The following is an 18,024-nucleotide window of genomic DNA, read 5'->3' as shown; positions in this document are numbered from 1 at the left end:
ACAAAAGAAGTGGAGTAATGCACGGGATATTCTCCGATGTCTAGAACAGAGCCTTATAAAGATGGGGCAAGGCAAAGGCAATCACCATTGATATGCCCACGATTGTTTATCTGGAGTTCTTACTGGGCCAAGCAAATAGCGCACGCCGGTCGTATCTTCTGCCAGTAGGTCCACGACGGCGCCATGAGCTGGGAGCATTCCGCGTGGCCACAGACGTTTTCTCCGCTCGACTTCCGACGTCCAAAACAGAATCCCGATGTACGACGTCTAGCGTAGGATCTGTTCTTGTACCCTGAACAATCTGAACAGCGCTTTGAACCCCAAATGCTGGAGAACTGTTCTCAAATCATTGTCACGACCACCATCATAACCAGGGACAGCTGATGAGAGAGACTGGATACTCAACAGCCATACTGAGAGCCACACCGTCGGCAAAGCACACTGGTGTTTACGAGAATAGAAGAGACGCACGGGTTTACGTCTAGCTTCAAGGCTGTGGCTGGCTCAGAGCTCTTTGGTCTGTTATGCGTACTCGGAGCCGAGATCTAGATGATGCATCCGTCGACTGCGCACGTCAGAGTAGGTGCTTTCCCCTTGCGAAAGTGGTCTGTCGTCGAGTTGGCGCCGGCCGCTTGACTAGTTCTAGCGTCGCGTCACTAAATTCGACCTCTCATCTCCACAACTTCAACACCGTCCCGTAACCACGGCTTGCAACTATCGCCAGGCGCCTCGTGCGGTACGTGCCGGTGCTTCGGATACCCCGAACTGCCGCTGCAAGGTCGCATCGCTCGCATTTGCCTTTCTTATCTTTGCTGTCAACAAGCTGACCCATGGTGCGGCTGTCGCCTTCGACTTGCTCCAAGCTTCTCTTGTGTTTCCGATTTGGGCATCGCTTGGCCGGCTCCAGGGTGGACTGCTCTACAGTCTAGGGATGCTCGCCTTTTTGCGATGTCGTAGACGGTCCCGTTCTGGCCAAACTCGCGCCACCTGCGCTTTATCCCGTCGTGGGCCATGCTAGAAGCACAGCTAAGCCATGGCGGTGTCTTTTGGCCGGGAAACATTGATCGATCAATTGTTTATCAGCTTCTTGGGTGTGTCCCGTTCAGCGCTCTTGGAGCTTCCGTATTTATCTACTCCTAGTCCTCCGAATTTGGAAGCATACGAGGCCCTGTCCACTACTCCTCTCAGACTGCTCTGTTCTTTTCTTCGTCCCTTTCTTTTCTGAGCTTGTATTCGATATCTTCTTTTTGGGGCGGTGTCCGTTCTCGTCTTCCAAGCACCTCTATATTTGGAAGCTATGGGATACTTCAGGAACAGCGACAAGCCTACAGAAAAGCCCGCAGACAAGACGACTGGTGGGCAGTTGTACGATGTTCCTGTTCCAGAGATTCCGGCACACGATGCTTCGTCCATTTTTGCACCCGGTTCGGCATACCATAGTCGCAACGGATCATCCGCTGGTCTGTCAACACACTCTCAGAGCTACCGAGACTCTGCATTCATCCATGACATTCGACATGCGGTCATCATCAAGTAAGCTTCCACTTTTCATGATACTGGCTTTATGAAAACCTGAACTGATACCCTTTCTAGCCATTTGTACGAGCGTCAAGTCTCGTCACGCTGGATTCAAGACTTCAGTGGTGCTGCTGAAGGCTGTCTGCTGAAGAAAGCTCGCGGCGACTACATATGCTACCCAGAGAATTTGATTGGGTCGACTTTGGCCCAGTCGATAGCAACGCTCAACGTTCAGGTAACGTCTTTCAGATATCATCCAGATATTGCGCGCTAATCTCCTCCCAGGCAGCCTTGACTGTCAAAAGCAAAGTTGTCTCTACCTACATTGAGCGAGCCACTGACTCCGAAATTCCTATCAAGGATGGACTCAGAATCCAAATCATACCCACCGTGGAAGAGCTCGTGTATGCCAGGAAGCACCAGTACGCGGCTTTCATTGCCTCGGAATCCATGCTAGTCGTGTGGGATGACAACCCTCCGAACCTTCCAAACAGAGCAGAGTCAATCCAGTCTGATCTTCTCAAGTCTGCGCTCGATTCTTACGAGCACGGTCTGCGGGAAAAGGGCCCGATTGTCGCAGAAGAAGAAGTTGACGCAGAAGCGGGCACCGAGAAGCCTCGTCCGACAATGTACTACAACACGATCTTGACAGGCTTCAGTTTGTGCCTGCTCGTGGTTCTTTCTGGTCTTGGCTGGGCAACAATTGCGAAGGAGGTGTTGCTACTTCGCCGATATGCGTCTCTTGCCTTCCTAGCAATGATTCCTATTGACTGGTTTCTCGCCATGGTAAGACCTCTCCCGCCCGAGACAGCCTGTTCTGCTTCTTGCTGACATGGATGCAGTTTTTCACGACAGTCGTTGTATGCGCCTTCGCTCGGCTGTTCGGCCCCGTCTCGTACTTGGAAACGAACTCCAAATTCTACAGTGCAAAGCGACCAGTGACGAGGCTTCAAAAGTTGCCAGATGTGCCACTTCCTCACGTCACCATCCAATGTCCTGTCTACAAGGAAGGCCTCAACTCGGTCATTCAGCCAACTGTTCGGTCGATCAAAAAGGCCATCTCGACTTATGAGTTGCAAGGCGGAACGGCCAATATTCTGATGCATGACGATGGCATTCAGCTCATCAGTGAGGATGAGAAGCAAGCTCGCATTGACTTTTATGCTGACAACAACATTGGGTGGACGGCAAGGCCCAAGCACGGTGCCGATGGCTTCGTGCGTAAGGGCAAGTTCAAGAAGGCTTCGAACATGAACTTCGGTCTCAGACTTTCCAACCTGGTAGAGGAACGCCTCAACAAGGTTGAGAGGCATGACAAATGGTCATCTCGGGACGAGAACGAGGCATACGAAGTTTGTCTTCAGGAAATCTTGGAGGAAGAGAAGATTGCTTGGGCCGCTGGCAACATTCGCGTTGGCGTAAGTTTGCTTCCTTCTGGCCCAATTCCATGGCTTGGCTGACTTTTTCCAGGATTACATCTTGATCATCGACTCTGACACTGAGGTCCCGGAAGACTTTCTCCTCGATGCCGTTAGCGAAATGGAGCAGAGCCCGGACGTTGCCATTATTCAGTTCGCATCCGGCGTCATGCAGGTCTCGTGGGACTTTTTCGAAAACGGCATCACCTTCTTCACAAACCTCATCTACTCTGCTATCAATTTTGCCGTTTCGGCAGGAGACGTTGCGCCGTTCGTCGGGCACAATGCCATCCTCCGCTGGTCCGCCGTCCAACAGGTTTCCTTCATTGACGAAGAGGGCGAAGAACGTTTTTGGAGCGAGACGTCCGTCTCTGAAGATTTTGACATGGCCCTCCGACTGCAGATTGAGGGATACATTGTCCGATTGTCCAACTGGGCCGATGGAGGTCTCAAGGAAGGAGTGTCACTGACGGTCTACGACGAGCTTGCGCGCTGGGAGAAGTATGCCTATGGCTGCAATGAGCTCGTCTTTAACCCGCTCTATCAGTGGGCTTATAAGGGACCCTTTACCAAGCTGTTCAGGACTTTTGTTGGATCTTCCATGCCCCTGGCGTCCAAGCTCAACATCATCTCCTACATAGGCACCTACTACGCTATTGGCTGCGCCTGGATTTTTACCTTGGTCAACTATGTTGCGATTGGAGAATACAACGGATACCTGGACAAGTGGTATACCGAGTCTTGGAAGATTTGGTTGTCCGTCGTGGTCGTTTTCAGTCTGGTGGGCAATTTCACCCTGGCGGTCGAGCGGTACCGTATTGGGCAAAAGGGTTTTCTGGCTGCAAGTAAGTAAACTTCCTCTCTGCACCATCCTCACCTGTCGACTTGACTAACAGTTTCTAACTCACGCCGCAGTCTTCGAGAACTTCAAGTGGCTTCTCATGTTCGTTGTCTTCTTTGGCGGCATATCTCTCCACGTCTCCCAAGCCATTCTGGCGCACATGTTTAGCATCGACATGCAATGGGTAATCCGAAATATGCACAACCACTCATATATACTTGCTAACGCCAGATCCAACAGGGTGCCACGGCAAAAGAAGTTGAGCGGTCCAACTTCTTCCTCGAGGTCCCCAAGATTGCAAAACGCTTCAAGTGGTCGATGCTATTCTGTCTCGTCATGATTGCCGTTATGGTCATCATGGCCATCGGCCCCTTCATCCCCTGGAGCTGGAAAATCACCGAGTTCACAGCCATCTTCCCCCTTGCCATCATGGTTGCCAGTCACATGCTGCTGCCCATCGTCCTGAACCCCAGTCTGATGGCCTTCACATTCTAAAAACTGGTCTGCCATCTTCCAAGCTTAAAAATATTTTCCTTGGGTTTTCTTTCACTTTCGACTTAGAAATTTGGGCGCTAGATTTGGAGTCACGGTCTTCTATGGCGGCGGCGAACTTCTTCGACATGACATCAAGACCTTTGTTTTTTACATTCGCTCTTTCTATTTTCAAAGACTTTGCGCATCTTATAGCGCACACTGATTTCATTCTATTGTGGTTGTGGTGGTGCTGGGAAGGCCTTTGGAAGAGGATTAATAAGTAGTAATTTCTTCAGACCTCATCTCTTCCTGTCTTTCTTCTCCTTCTCGGCATTGATCCCCGTCTCCATCATATCCTGTCGCCTTTTCAATGTTCTCCTCAACCTTCTGGGATTGTTTCATCTTGGCAGGCCAAAGAGCGCCGGCGAAAACACGAGCAAGCGCACACTCACCCTTGAAGCTCACCAGCCCAATACAGGGTTCCAAGGGGAAAAAAAGAAAAGAAAAGAGAAGAGAAGGAAAGAAAAGAAAAGGAAGAAAAAAAAAAAAAAAAAAGTCACCATTACAGCGGCACACTCGCCGCATTGTCCTTCCAAAACGCGCACCGCTTAGTCAACATGGCGACATCGTGCGTCTCGAAAGAATCGCTCTTGGTCACCCACTCCTGGCCAGACTGCAAAGGGGGCACCGCCGCGTACGGCTTCTTCGTCGCACCCGTTTGCGGCGGTGGTCCTTGCGCGTTCGGGTCGCCTGTCTGGAAGAAGCTGCCAAAGGCTCCCGCGTAGCCCTGGTAGATGAATGGATCTGTTTGCTGAATCTCGTTGACTTGGTTCCACTGTGGGACATGGTGGTCAGTGAGAGTATTATGTGCTTCAATGAGAAGCATAAGATTGCTTGCGAATCTCGATCAATTCCTAAGTGGAAATGCATGACGAGACGGACATGATGACTTACGTATACAGCATCATCATCATGCTTTGCCGGACTAATGGTGTACTCGCCCAGAAACGCCTTGCCTCCTTGGCTAGCTTGAGCCGCCTGCGCAGCCCAAAGCCCCGGACAAGCCAGAACCGAGTCTCTGAAGATGAGACCCGCGCGTACGCGGGTAGAATCCAAAACCGCATTCTCCGCCTGACCGTCGAGAGGATACAGCGCCTTGACAGCCGCAATCTTCGCGTCGTCGAAGCGCGGCAAGTAGCCACGCAGCCAGGAATCGAGGGCGGGATCATCCTTGTCCCTGCAACTACCTGAAAGGCTATCGGGAAGGAAGTTTTCGCCCTCGTGCGTGTTGTACATGGTCCACATGGTGGTGCCAGGGGCCGTGGCGGCCAAGGAGCTGAGCGGCGCGCGGAGAAAGTCGCCATCGACGACGGGCGCCCAGTTGAACGAGCTGGTCGTGTACGTGTTGGCGGCGCTGATTTGAAAAGCAGCTTCGCGCAGTTTCTGCACGTCGACGGCCCGCAGGCATTCGAGGCTGTCCCCCGTTTGCCCCGCGCAGCCTGCTAGGCTGACCAGCTGATCGTATAGCGCTTCGGCCTCGGGTTCGTCGTAGCGGTACGTCTTTGGCCAGAACGGCGAGCTCGCCAGCGCGCGGTGGAAGAGCTTGGGGCCTGGCTTTTGTTGCTGGGCTTGCGCTGCTACCTGGGCGACCACCGAACCGGCGCCTGCGGACTGGCCCCAGATGATCATATCGTCTGGGTCTCCGCCAAATCTTGCAATGTGCTTCTGTACCCATTCGAGCGCAAAGTTTTGATCAAGCAGGCCAGCATTCAGGTCGGCTGTCGGAGAGTCCTTGACACGCCGGCCAGGCAGGAATCCAAATGCGTTGGTGCGATAATTTGGATAGACGACGACAAAGTCGTTTGCCGTGTTGACATTCAAGATGGGATACGCGGATGGCGGCAAGGTGAAGCTTGCGCTGCCTCGAATGAAGCCACCGCCGTAGAAAACGACAAGAACAGGGCGCTTTGGGGGAGCCTTAGTGTCCCAAGGTCGTGAATAGATTCCCAAGTAGAGACAATCCTCGGAGCCGCTGTCCTCTCGCTGCGGGCACATGTCGAAGTCTTGGTCTGTGTCGTAGACTTCATTTTCAGCTATGGTTGGTGGTGGTTGCGGCGCGCGGAATCTGTTTGCGCCAGCGGTTGAAGCGCCAAAAGGTATCTTGCGAAAATACGCAATGTTGTACCTGTTGTCGTATTTGCCCTGGAACTTGCCATAATCGAGGGTGACCACAGGGGTTTCAGCGGCCCTCGACAAAAGAAAGAGCTGGAGCAGAAGCAGTAATTCCTTAAACATTACGCCGTTGTAAAATTAAAAGAGGGAGGAAAAAGGCATGCTCATCATTGCTTCAAATGCATGAATTCACATCCTTATTGAAGTTTTGACCTCAGGGCTCACGGGATCTTGAGAGGTGTCATGCATGACTTGACTTCAGGCTCATAGGTCTTATTTCTCCGTGCAAGTAGTCCGCCCCGCAATAAGCCCCGCACAAGCACAAATAGTTTGCAGGAACGTGCGTTTGGAGAAAAAGGTCCTTAATATGGCGATTACTTCGCTCGCATTTCTCCCGATGATGAGGCACGATGTGAAGGCCACCTGATCTGACCTCGGTTCGATTCAAAAATCTGTGGACGCCATTGAGCCGTGAGGCGCCGCCATTGGTTGCGATACAAAACCTTAACGCCTCCTTGAAGGATGTCCATTGTGAATGAGCAAAGAACGCCGTTGTGGTTCATAAAGTTCGAAGGCCAGGAAGAAGATCACTTGCTTTCGAAGTAAGCCTCAATCCTCTCGATAATGTCAGCCTTCTTTCCCGCAACAGAGACATGCTTCGCATGCGCCCAGTCTTTGAGGTTGACCACCGTGAACTAGGAAAAGTTAGACTTCAACTCAAAAACCTCCTGAATGGCATGGCTACTTACCTTGTTCAAAGTTCCCTTTTCCCAAGCCTTCTTCATCTCCGCATCGTCGACTCCAGCACAACCATTTTTGCCGCTGGCACCATTCTCAGTCTTCACTCGTTTAGCCAAAGGCTCTGGCAACTCCTCATCTGCCGTCCTCTTCTTTGACACTGTCCAGTATTTAAACTCTTCATCCACGAGTTTGCCCCAGCTGACAATCTGGTCGCCGACACGCTTGATGATCTGTCTGTGCTTGGGTATCGTCTTGTCCTCTGGCTGCTCTGGCAGCTCATCCTCCAGCGCAATCGCCTGCAAGATGCGATAGAACCACTGCAAACTTGGATTCGGGTACTTTGCGGGATCGTACTCGCCCTTTGGCAGGGTGAGGTTCTGAACAATCTCTCGCATGTGATCAATAGTATTGTCCGGGGCCCGCACCAAGGTCGTGTCGGGGATCTGGCGGATGTCGTCTACATATGGGAGGGGGATGGCCCAGAGTCCTGGTGGACGGATTTGCTCATTCCTGTCACCGAGCTTCTCGGCCCCTGGAACCAAGGCTGCGAGTGAAGGCACGGCGTTGCGACGAGGAATGAACCAAGTCAAGCCGAACTTTCGGTCTTTGAGCAGCTTTTGCTGGAGCGCAGAAAAGACGCGTGTGGATCCGACAAAGTCGGATTCGGAAGGGTAAATAAATGTAGATGTGCGCAGGTTCGCCCAGTCGGGAAGGCAGGTCAGGGGCTTGAAGCCAAGGATGCGGATGACAGGGTCACCAAAGTAGCGGATCTTTTTGGTTTCTTCTTCAGTAAAGGCAATACTCTCACCGCCAAATTTGTAGGCCTTTCGAATCTCTTCCTTTTTGACCTCACGGGCCGTGTCTTCTGCCACTCTCGAGGACGAGCCCACTGCGATTTGGGGCTTTTCCCCATTCAACCAAATGTAGCAGCTTCGCACCCTCTCCTGACGTTTGATCAAAATATAGCCTTTGACACCAATCTTTAAGCCTGGGCCAATTTCGAATGGAAGGCTGAAAAGCGCTCGACGGGGAACAGCTTTGGAATTGATGTTTGAAATGAGAGACTGAAGAAGGCTGATGCCTTCGCTTCTTTCGAGTGGCTGGGCAGCGTTTGTAACCGGAGCTGGGGCTTCGAGATCGCCCAATGGTGGACGGTAGACAATGTCCTGCGCGTGTCAGTCTGGTCGTGGAAGGCGAACATAAAACTTACATCGTAAAACTTTGTTCTGTCGAAGCCACGATCTGGATGCGAGATTGGAAAGAGCTCAATGAAGACACCCAAGTCATACAAGTCCTTGGCTCTGACTGCTGCAGCGGACCTCAAGTTCTTGTCATCGGCGTGAGGGTCGTCGTTGTCAGTCACCAGGAACAATCTCCTGGATGAGAAATTCGGCGACTTTGTCGTGAAGATCTGGTTTGCACAAAAGAGGACATTTGCCATGGAAACCGGCTCTTCTGAAGGAACGAGCAGTTTATGTACTTGCTCCTCGTCCTCGACGAGATTCCTCAACCTCTTGACGTCTAGAGCTGCGGGAACCTCCAAGTCTGTCAAAAGGTAGCAGTGCGGGTATGCCAATCCTCCATTGCCTGATCCATCGTCCTGGAACTTTGAATCTTGGGTGCCGAAAAGCAAGACTCCCATCATGTCGGTGGGATGCGAGATGATGCGTTGCTGCATAAGCTGATAGGCACACTTGAGGGCGGCAGAGGTGGGAGAATCGCGATCGGCTTTTTTCGAATCGGAGGGAGGTGGCTTCTTTAGCATGGACTTGCTGACGTCGATTGCGAACAAGACGGCATCTTTGACGGTCTTGTAGCCCTGTACTTCTGTGAGCTTTGCCGATGGAGCTTATGAGAGTAGACAAACGGTCTCGTCGACGGCTTCTTCCTCATCATCTACCTCGTCTTGCTTGTCGTTATCTTGCGGGTCTGCCATGGCGATATTGGTGTGGGACGAACGAGTGCGTTGTAAGAGCAACCTACCTAACACCTCGGTCGCGAGACGCGGACGTCAATGCTGCGCGCCCGGGACTGGACGGGACGGGAGTGCTCATCTATGTCATTGAAGGCAGCAAGAGCACGGGCCACCACCAACGCGAGATCATGTGATTTGTTAGTCAGCGAACATGACCTTCCAGTTCCTCCCGCCTTTCGGACACAGAGAAAAGCAGCACCTCAGTGTCTTCGCCTGCCAGCAGATCCATCACCGCCTTCCTTTATGCCTGCGAGACTTCAGCCTCAGATCACATCGGAGGAGCATACTGTGTACTGGTCTCGGCAAAACGTCATCATGGCCGGGCGATACTATCCCCGCTTCGCGACTTCCGGCCCCATGTTGAGTCCTTCACCGATACAGCCTGCTGTCTGCTTCAACACACTTCTTTCATCTCACATGCGGAAATCCTCCCGCACTACCTGATGGCGAAGGACAGTTATTTGCCCCTGTGCAGCTCATGTTCAAAACTTGATGTTGCAAGCCTTGCAAGACCTCCCGTACCTTGTCGGAAGCCGCTTCCTTGCAACGGAGCTGTCGGAGAGAGAAATGTCATCGTCTTCGAGGGGCCACCTCCAGAACATAAGCCTTTTGGGTCCTTGGATGAGATTCGAAACCGCCGTGGCGCATGCGGGCTCTGTTCTTTAGTCGCCGAGAGCTTGGATCAAGAGCCCTCTGATGCGGCGGGAACTTGTCGCCTTATCGAGCGCGCAGAGGTCTGCTTGTTTGAGCTGCCTGATGGAGTCCGCTCTCACGATCCAGCTGTAACGCATTTTCATTACACACGCCCAAATATCCTTTTCGATCCCTCAAATCTAAACGATTTCCTGGGACCTGTTCTTCCTTGGCAGGCCAAAGACGTGGAAAGAAAACGAGCACATAACGTCCTCAAATTCCAGCTCAAAGTCGTTCCGGAAGGCCATTCTACAACCCAAAGCAGAGAGCAAGACATCATCGATGGTGTTGGTGGCAGGCAGGTCACTGACCAATTCAACGTAAACTTGCTCCGAAAATGGCTCCGTCTATGTGAAACTTGCCATGGGCCACAGTGCAAACATCCTTTACGACTTCCAACCACGCAAGAGACTGGACCCGCTTTATTGATTGACGTGACAGACTCGTGCATCGTCGAGACACCTGCGGGTTGCCGATACGTTGCACTCTCCTACGTCTGGGGAACAGCGCCAGTATTCCGACATTTGAAAGAAAATTCCGAGCGTATTCGAAAACCAGGCTCGTTGAAAGAAATCCGACTGCCCGCATCAATTCGAGATTCAATGCTACTGGTGCAGCAGATGGGTGAACGCTTCCTGTGGGTCGACTCGATCTGCATAATTCAAGATGACTTCAAGACCCAACAATCTCAAATCATGCGTATGGGATCAATTTACTCCAAGGCCGTTTTCACAATTGTGGTCGCTTTCGGCAACGGTGCCAACAGTGGTTTGCCCGGCGTCAGTCCAGGAGTTCGAAAGCAAACCCAGAAAAACCTCCGGATTGGAGACAAGGAGCTCCTTACTGTCATTGACAATGATGGCGTGAACGAAGGTGTTGGAGACTCCATTTGGGCGACGCGGGCCTGGACCTTTCAAGAGCGACTCCTTTCGAAAAGGGTCCTTGTGTTCACCGAAACACAAGCTTACTGGAACTGTCGCTCAGCTGTGTTCTCCGAAGAATTTGCAGCGGAGGAGATCAGGAACCCTTTCTATCGTCACTTGTCTATCGGTCAATCATATCTTCATCGTGATATTCCTGACCAGGAAGTGGCCCCAGGCGAGTTCTGTCTACTCTACGAGGGTTTGCTCACGGCGTACCGCCAACGTCGCCTAACCTACCAGTCCGACATCCTCAATGCTTTTGCGGGAATTTCAGAAATTCTGTCCATGCGCCAGAACGACACCTACACTTGGGGGATCTCTCAGGCGTACTTCTCCTATGCATTGTTGTGGCACTTTACCGGCTACCACAAGCGCCATGATGAGAAGGTTCCGGTCATGACCCTCAAAAGTCGCGAACCCGAACACCTTCCGGTTCCATCCTGGAGCTGGGCAGCGTGGTCTGGCGAAAAGAGACTTCCATGGCTAGGCATGGGATGGTCGAACCCGAGAGCCCCCAACGGCATCGAGATAACGGCTGTGATCAATTTTGATATTGTGAATACAGACGGCAAATTGGTCAAAATTGAGGACAGGCTACCCTCGACTCACGGCAGCACTGAATCACAAAGCATGCTTTCCCAATGGAGGCATCCGGATGGCATTACTTCAAGTTGCGCCATGGACAGAACGAATGATCCCAAGGCGACCGCAACAAGTTGGTCGACAAGAAGGCTCCATGGATGCTGCGATATGGCTTTGGGCATTGGCCAAATCCATTTCTGGACCAGCGTGGCGAAGCTTCGTGTGGTCCGGAAAGAATTGGAGGAGCCACAGGCGCCGATCTGCGATGCCTACTCCGTAGAAGATGATTCCAGTCTCTATGAGGACATGCTTTCGACTAACCTAATGATAGGCTCGACATCACACATCCCTGGAGAGAGACTGGAGTCGCGCTCGAAACTTATGGAGTGCAAGCCAACACAATACAGTAGTGGCGTGGATTTGATATGGCTCGATTTTGTCGTGGTGGCAAAGAGAGAGGCATGCAGCTCTAAGTATCCGAGCTTAATGCTCCTCGCCGTGGAGTGGAAAGAGGGTATTGCCTATCGATTGGGCCTCGCTTTGATGCCGGAACCGGTATGGATTAAGAAAAAGAACAGAGAATGGAGACATGTTGTTCTGGGATAGATCAGGATCCCGGCCAGGTGGTAATTTCTTTGTGTTCTCCTCGGAAAATGTTCATGTTGACTGGTGTTCGGCGTGAAGTTCAAGGCGCACGCAAGCAAACACCAAGGAGCAGAGAGCGAGCTTTAATGTGAATGCTTTCATTTCACAACCTATCAGATAAAATGACCCCCACAAGGGCCGAGAGACAAGAGGGAATAGATTTTGTGCTCTGCGCGCAGAGAGTTCGTCCAGCACCTCCTCAGCCAGATGCTGATTAGAACCGGGCCAAACCAGAGAACGACGAATGAACTCCGGCGCGAAATATGTGTGCAGACGCTGTTCAACATGGCACCAGAGGCTTCATGATGAACGGACCGACGGTCCGGACATGCCGTCAGAGTTGCGATTAGACGGTTGCTCGGTGCCAGAGAAGATTCGTTCCCGCCCAGAAAACGAAAAAACACCGTTCCAAATTGGCCCCCTTACCCGAGTCATCAGTGCGGCAGCAGGTCATCGGCTTGCCGAAAGCACTGACCAATGTTCACGACTCCCTCGTCGCTCTGCTCACATCTTTCTCAACTGCTTCGCGCCACTGGAACCCCTTTGATGGACAGACAGAGCGAAAATATCAGAACATGATTGGATACTCCTTCAATTTCGGCGTAGGTCTCTTGCGTCCGCGTACCAAAACAACTACCGGCAGCTGTAGCATCAACCGCCTGGACGCCCTGTTTCACTAACAGTACGCGACCGACGATCATGTCAATATATGCTGTTGCTGCGTCCAGAATAGACGCGACAGCCGAGAAACGTTGCTCTAAACTTCTCCAAACGACCAATCCTCTATCACCTGCTTCTTTAGACCGTTTAAGCTTCTCTTCTGTGGTGAATTGTACTCCTTCTAAGGCTGCGTGGTCCGATTCCCCTCCTTTTCACCGGCCAAGTACGTATCATCGTCAGAATCGCCTCCTGTTCGACGGAGGTGGGGCAGCTTTGTTCTCTTCATATACGAGGCCGCCTCTAATATATACGCCTCGCTGCATTCCCATTCGCATCATCTCGTCATTCAGCACCGGTTGCTAGCTTGCTGCACTCTTTAACTCTCTACACCATCGTTCCTGGGATATCCACAATGCGTGCTGCTGTTGTCCTCGCTATCCCCACATTGGCGGCCGCCTTGCCGTACAACCCCTTGAGGAGCCTTTTCAAGCGCGAGGACAGCTGGGGTGGTGCCGTGTCTCTCGGACCCACTACTTCCACCATCAAGCATGCGGTCACAACCATCCTGCCCGGGACTCCGCCCTCGTCCCAGGCCGGCGAGCTCTTCCTCTGGCCAGGAATGAGCAACGGCACTGGTGACCTTGTTCAGACCACTCTTGAGCAGTGGTCCAGCGGCAACTCCTGGTGCGGTGCTTCCAGCGACCAGTGGTGCATTCGCGCCTCTCTGTTCGGCAGCTTCGGTCAGAAGGACGGCAATGCCTCCGCTGTCAGCGGCGACCAGAAGATCAAGATTGAGTACGTCCTGGAGGACGACAACGACAGCTGGACTCAGTAAGTCCATTCGTCCCTCAAGTCGCGCTCTGAGAAGCTAATACAAGGTAGGCTCGTCACAGATGCCGACACTGGCGAGCAGCTGTCCACTTTCTCCTACAAATCGGGACCTTACATGACTGGCTACGGCACCGGCACCGAATGCGACGACTCCTGCACTCCCACCGTTTCGGACCAATGTAAGCTCCTTCCTCGCTTTGCATCTTTGAGTGTGTCCTAACTTGCGCTGCAGACTACTACAACACCAAGCTGACGCTGGCTTCCGCTGATACTGCTTTTGGCGACACAATTTCCACCTCCGGCACTGCTACGTACAAGGGCCTTGCCTCCTCCGAGGGTGGAACCGTCTGGACCATTGAAGAGATCTACATTCCCGCTGGAAAGGCTTCCAAGAGGGGTCTCTTCTAAGTGCGCACGCACGTCAACATAGTGATGGAAAAGAGCTGAACACTCCTGTAAATTGAAATGGAATCACATGTCATCAATGATGTAGACCATATTCCAGAGAACTGCTCGTTGGTGATCATCCGCGGAAAACTAACCAAGAACCGTCATGGCTGTCAAAAAAAAAAAAATAAAGCGCATGATATTAGGACTCGATGCAGAGACTGGGTGCTTCAAAATATGCTTTCAAGCAACGGAACGCCTAACAAGAAGCTAGCCTGAAAGGGCAGGCACCTCGAGTCTTTGTCAATCCTCGGCAAAGTTACCATCATGGGAGATGTCGCTTGAATGAAGCTGCGACAAGGAGTGCGTCAAAATGTTACCATAACATGACTTTGCTCTTGACGAATGCATCGCTAAGAGGGAGATATGCCCCGAAAGTAAGTGTGATGTTGACGACAGCGCCTTGGCACAAGGCCGATGGATGGCCGATGCTGTTAAACGCGTGAACGCTGAGGCGATTTGGCGATTTGCCGAATAGGGACAAGCACCTTCCACAGCGGGGTCGGTGGGGCGCACTGGACCATCCATGCATCTTGTGGTGACATCAGAGAAACTATCAACGTCTTTCGCCCAACGACATCTTCCATCTTCCAAAGCAAACAACTTCTGACTTCAATCACTCAGACGAGCTTTGAAACCGACTCATTGAACATGGCTCCATCAATTTTCGTGTAAGTGCACCATCAATGCGTCTTGAATTGCAAGATCTTGCATCTCCTAACAACTCTGCCCAGCACTGGCGCCACTGGCTACATTGGGGGCGATGCATTCTACGCTGTCCACTCCAAGCACCCAGACCGGTCGTACGCGGCCTTGGTGCGCGACAAGACCAAGGCTGAACAGGTCAAGGCCCAGTACCCCAACGTCAGAATCGTTCATGGTAGTTTGGACGACTATGATCTAATCAAAGAGGAAGCCTCGAAAGCCGACATCGTGATCCGTACGTTGTCCATATGAAAAGACACGTGCCCAGACTAATAGAAAAACAGACACTGCAGACGCATCCGACCATGAGGGTGCAGCAAAGGCCATTGCTGAGGGTCTCGCCAGCCACACCAAAGAGCGCCCGGGCTACTGGCTGCACACTGGCGGAACAGGCATCCTGACTTTTGCCGACTCGGATGCTGAGCGCTACGGCGAATACGACCCCAAGGTCTACGACGACATGGAGGGCCAGCACGAGCTCACCGGTCTCCCTGACCACGCGTTCCACCGCAACGTCGATAAGCTTGTCCTTGAGGCAGGTACGAAGCACTCTGATGTCCTCAAGTCGGTCATCATCTGCCCGCCCTGCATTTACGGTAAATTTACCCCACAATACGAGATGCTCCAGCGTCAAAGCGACTGAACACCAAACTTCAGGTCCCGGACGTGGTCCTGTCTGGCAACGAAGCCGTCAAGTGCCAACCCTTGTGCAGAAGACTCTCGAGCTCAAGAAGGCACCCATCATCGGAGCAGGCAAATCCGTCTGGAACAATGTGAACGTCCACGACCTCGGTGACCTCTTCGCGCTGTACGCCGACGCAGCGGCAACCCACGACCACAACGCCGAGCTCTGGGGCCCCAAGGGCTACGTGCTGGCCGAGAATGGCGAGCACGCGTGGGGCGACGTGGCCAAGGCGGCGGCCGAGGCAGCGGCCAAGGCTGGCTACATTCCAACTCCCCAGACGACTAACATGTCCAAGGAGGAGGCGTGGGAGGTGGCTGATTTCCAGGCTCTCTCGTGGGGTATGAATTCTCGTGGCAAGGCCATCAGGGCCAAGAAGTTTCTGGGCTGGCAGCCCAAGGCGCCGAGTCTTTGGGAGGAGATTCCGGAGCTGGTGAAGCGCGAGTGGGAGAGTCTGCAGCAAAAGTAGGTGCCTGCAAATATGTCTGTCTCGAAAGAGGCGATCAAAAGCCGCGTGTCCTCAGGACCTGCGAGGGTAATGTCAGATCAAAATCAATAAAAGCTCACAGGATTACTTCGGCTTTCCTGCTTACCGTATCGGTGAAGTGCCAGTGGATGTGCTGTTGCTTCCAAGCTCTCGGCCGCGATATGTTGTATCAAACCTAGACTGACAAATCTTTCGTCATTCGCCGGCCAAATCAAACACCATCAGCATCTGCGGGTGCTGCAGTCAATGGACGTCCCAAAGATTGATTAGCTGCTGTCACAATCAGCATATCTCTGATAGCTCGCCCACCGGTGCCTTGCCATACCAGTCTTGCGTGGGCTTCCAGCTTTCCCGCCCATCTCTCAAAGGAAGGAAATTGACCATCAGCGGGCTTCTCCAATATCACTGTCCTGACAGCGCGGCACCAGCGTTTGGATCCCTCCAATTCTCTGTTCATCCACCGTACCGCCTACGCTCCCTCCACCACATAAAGATGGAGATGACAAGCAGCAGCACGAGCACACAACCGATGCGCGCCGCCATGCAGATGAGCGTACGCTTGATATCGTCCGGGATGCCATGGTGGTGGTGGCTGAGCGGCGTCAGACCAGCTGATTCGGGAGAGGCTTGGGCGTGCGCGTACTGGATGATGTACATGGATGGCGTATGGTGGCGTGCATGCGCACAAGGCTCGGTGACGATGGGTAGGTATAAAGATAGTTGGGAGAAGAGGGAAGTTCGGATGGGCAAGGTAGGTGCATGCATGCATATGCGAGTGTTGTATGTACGCAGATTTCTGCAACGGAACAGACCACCACATTGTGCGCAGGGGTGCCTCTTGGCCGTCGCCAGAGGCAGACAAGCCATTTGGATTTCTTGTTGTCTGCTGCTCAGTCCTTGCTTTCGTCAATGGCCGCGTTGACCTGGGGATCTTCTTGGCTGTGTCTGTTTCTGCGCTTGGCAGTGCGACGGTGGTGGCCTTTTGGGCCATTCTTCAGGGGCCAGCCCTGCATTAGGTCTGGCGTAGGGATGTGAAGATTGCTTGTTGTCTTACCACCATTACCTTTCTTTGGAATGGGAGTCTTCTTGGGGTCGTCGTCGGATGAGGTGGCTTGTGCGGTAGGAAGCCAAAATCCATCGGCTTTCTTCTGTCCTCAAGAGCACCAGTTGTTCATTTTCGATGGAGTCCCTCAGAATGACCAATTGGTAAGATAGTCTCATTTTCTCTGCGGAAATATGGGCAATTGCGGCAGGACGAGTGCCGAGAGCCAAGTGTCAGTGTCAGCCCTTTGCATAAAAGTTCCTCTGGACAAATTCCGAAAGATACCTCTGAGCAAAAAATAAAAGAGAAGGCGCAGCGTCGACCGCATTTCACGAGGCTGGCGATTTAAAAGCAGCAGCTGCATCTTTGCAGTGTCTAACCACCTAAGAAGCTCCGACTTTGTCAACAAGCTATACCGAAAGGATAATGTCATCCAAAGATTCGGAGACTTGCAAACTCATCCTTTCGCGGAGACTCGCGCAAAAGATGAGGTGCATGTGTGGCCCTGCGGGAGTAACCTTTAATGCGGCGCATGAACACCAAAAAGGCAGTTCGAGCGGCGGCAGCGACCGTGCAGGAGCATCGAAGCTTTTTTGATTCATGGTTGGCTCGACAACAGCGTCACAGGGATGGTCCTTGGTGAAAAAGTCGCTCGTTTATCCGGTCAACCACGGGAGGTTCGGCATTTTTGCTGGTCGATTTAGCAGAACGAGATTCTGCGAAGAGACAGGGCGATTTCTGTCTAAACAGGGTGCCGCTTGCCACGTGCCACTGGTGAAGGAAGGTTTCTTGGGGCCAAACAAAATGCAAGAGTTCAGTGTCTAGACGCAGTATTGATGTCAGTCAAACGGCACCAGTTGTAGGGTCATCAGGCGTTTTTCAACGGCCTGGCCTATTCGGTAGCGAGTGGTGGCCATGCTGGCTTGCGTTTTTGGCGTGAACGCTAGTTGCTGATTGGCCCGCCTGCGTTTTTGGTCCCTGAAACAGGAAGTTTTCTCGAATTTGCAGCAATATGCAGGTACCGCCGGTCTCGGAGATCGCTCAGCTGCAATTTTCAATGGAAGTGTCCGAGACATTATCTTTGACGTTGCGCCTGGCGGTTGAACAAAATTAGTTTCATGACCGGGGGTTTGCAGCAGTAGAGCAGCATCGGTCGCATGTACAGCGGCGTAGAGTAAGGGTCTGGAA

At 52.5% G+C, this 18,024-nt stretch overlaps 6 protein-coding genes across 6 annotated transcripts; 4 read left to right on the top strand and 2 right to left on the bottom strand.

The window, feature by feature from the left end:
* Positions 1 to 1,297: 1,297 nt before the first annotated feature.
* Positions 1,298 to 4,692, top strand: IWZ02DRAFT_514532 (glycosyl transferase family group 2-domain-containing protein; the record flags this gene model as incomplete). Its single annotated transcript, XM_066770616.1, has 7 exons — positions 1,298 to 1,533; positions 1,594 to 1,753; positions 1,804 to 2,304; positions 2,361 to 2,936; positions 2,989 to 3,781; positions 3,852 to 3,961; positions 4,009 to 4,692. 7 exons carry the CDS (start codon positions 1,298 to 1,300, stop codon positions 4,270 to 4,272), a joined length of 2,640 nt encoding a protein of 879 aa, XP_066625319.1. The 3' UTR covers positions 4,273 to 4,692.
* Positions 4,693 to 4,813: 121 nt separating this feature from the next.
* IWZ02DRAFT_373523 (putative carboxylesterase) lies at positions 4,814 to 6,546 on the bottom strand (the record flags this gene model as incomplete). Its single annotated transcript, XM_066764709.1, has 2 exons — positions 4,814 to 5,086; positions 5,206 to 6,546. The coding sequence occupies 2 exons, from the start codon at positions 6,544 to 6,546 to the stop codon at positions 4,814 to 4,816; spliced, it is 1,614 nt and encodes a 537-aa protein (XP_066625318.1).
* A 232-nt stretch (positions 6,547 to 6,778) lies between these two features.
* On the bottom strand, positions 6,779 to 9,199 carry IWZ02DRAFT_182476 (protein Ku70). Its single transcript, XM_066762316.1, has 4 exons — positions 9,032 to 9,199; positions 8,375 to 8,983; positions 7,173 to 8,330; positions 6,779 to 7,118 (listed from the first exon to the last, which is right to left on the bottom strand). Exons 1-4 carry the CDS (start codon positions 9,098 to 9,100, stop codon positions 7,011 to 7,013), a joined length of 1,944 nt encoding a protein of 647 aa, XP_066625317.1. The 5' UTR covers positions 9,101 to 9,199; the 3' UTR covers positions 6,779 to 7,010.
* A 134-nt stretch (positions 9,200 to 9,333) lies between these two features.
* IWZ02DRAFT_182455 (heterokaryon incompatibility protein-domain-containing protein) lies at positions 9,334 to 12,312 on the top strand. The gene has a single exon (XM_066762315.1). It carries the CDS (start codon positions 9,583 to 9,585, stop codon positions 11,941 to 11,943), a length of 2,361 nt encoding a protein of 786 aa, XP_066625316.1. The 5' UTR covers positions 9,334 to 9,582; the 3' UTR covers positions 11,944 to 12,312.
* A 742-nt stretch (positions 12,313 to 13,054) lies between these two features.
* IWZ02DRAFT_373292 (uncharacterized protein) lies at positions 13,055 to 13,881 on the top strand (the record flags this gene model as incomplete). Its single annotated transcript, XM_066764693.1, has 3 exons — positions 13,055 to 13,473; positions 13,525 to 13,652; positions 13,706 to 13,881. 3 exons carry the CDS (start codon positions 13,055 to 13,057, stop codon positions 13,879 to 13,881), a joined length of 723 nt encoding a protein of 240 aa, XP_066625315.1.
* Positions 13,882 to 14,425: 544 nt separating this feature from the next.
* On the top strand, positions 14,426 to 15,776 carry IWZ02DRAFT_415164 (putative nucleoside-diphosphate-sugar epimerase; the record flags this gene model as incomplete). Its single annotated transcript, XM_066765769.1, has 4 exons — positions 14,426 to 14,591; positions 14,655 to 14,860; positions 14,910 to 15,221; positions 15,283 to 15,776. Exons 1-4 carry the CDS (start codon positions 14,572 to 14,574, stop codon positions 15,774 to 15,776), a joined length of 1,032 nt encoding a protein of 343 aa, XP_066625314.1. The 5' UTR covers positions 14,426 to 14,571.
* Between the last annotated feature and the right edge of the window lie 2,248 nt (positions 15,777 to 18,024).

The sequence above is a fragment of the Phyllosticta citriasiana genome, assembly GCF_038021145.1.
Source record: "Phyllosticta citriasiana strain CBS 120426 chromosome Unknown IWZ02scaffold_3, whole genome shotgun sequence".
Lineage (NCBI taxonomy): Eukaryota > Fungi > Ascomycota > Dothideomycetes > Botryosphaeriales > Phyllostictaceae > Phyllosticta > Phyllosticta citriasiana.
This window is presented reverse-complemented; position numbering and strand designations above follow the sequence as displayed.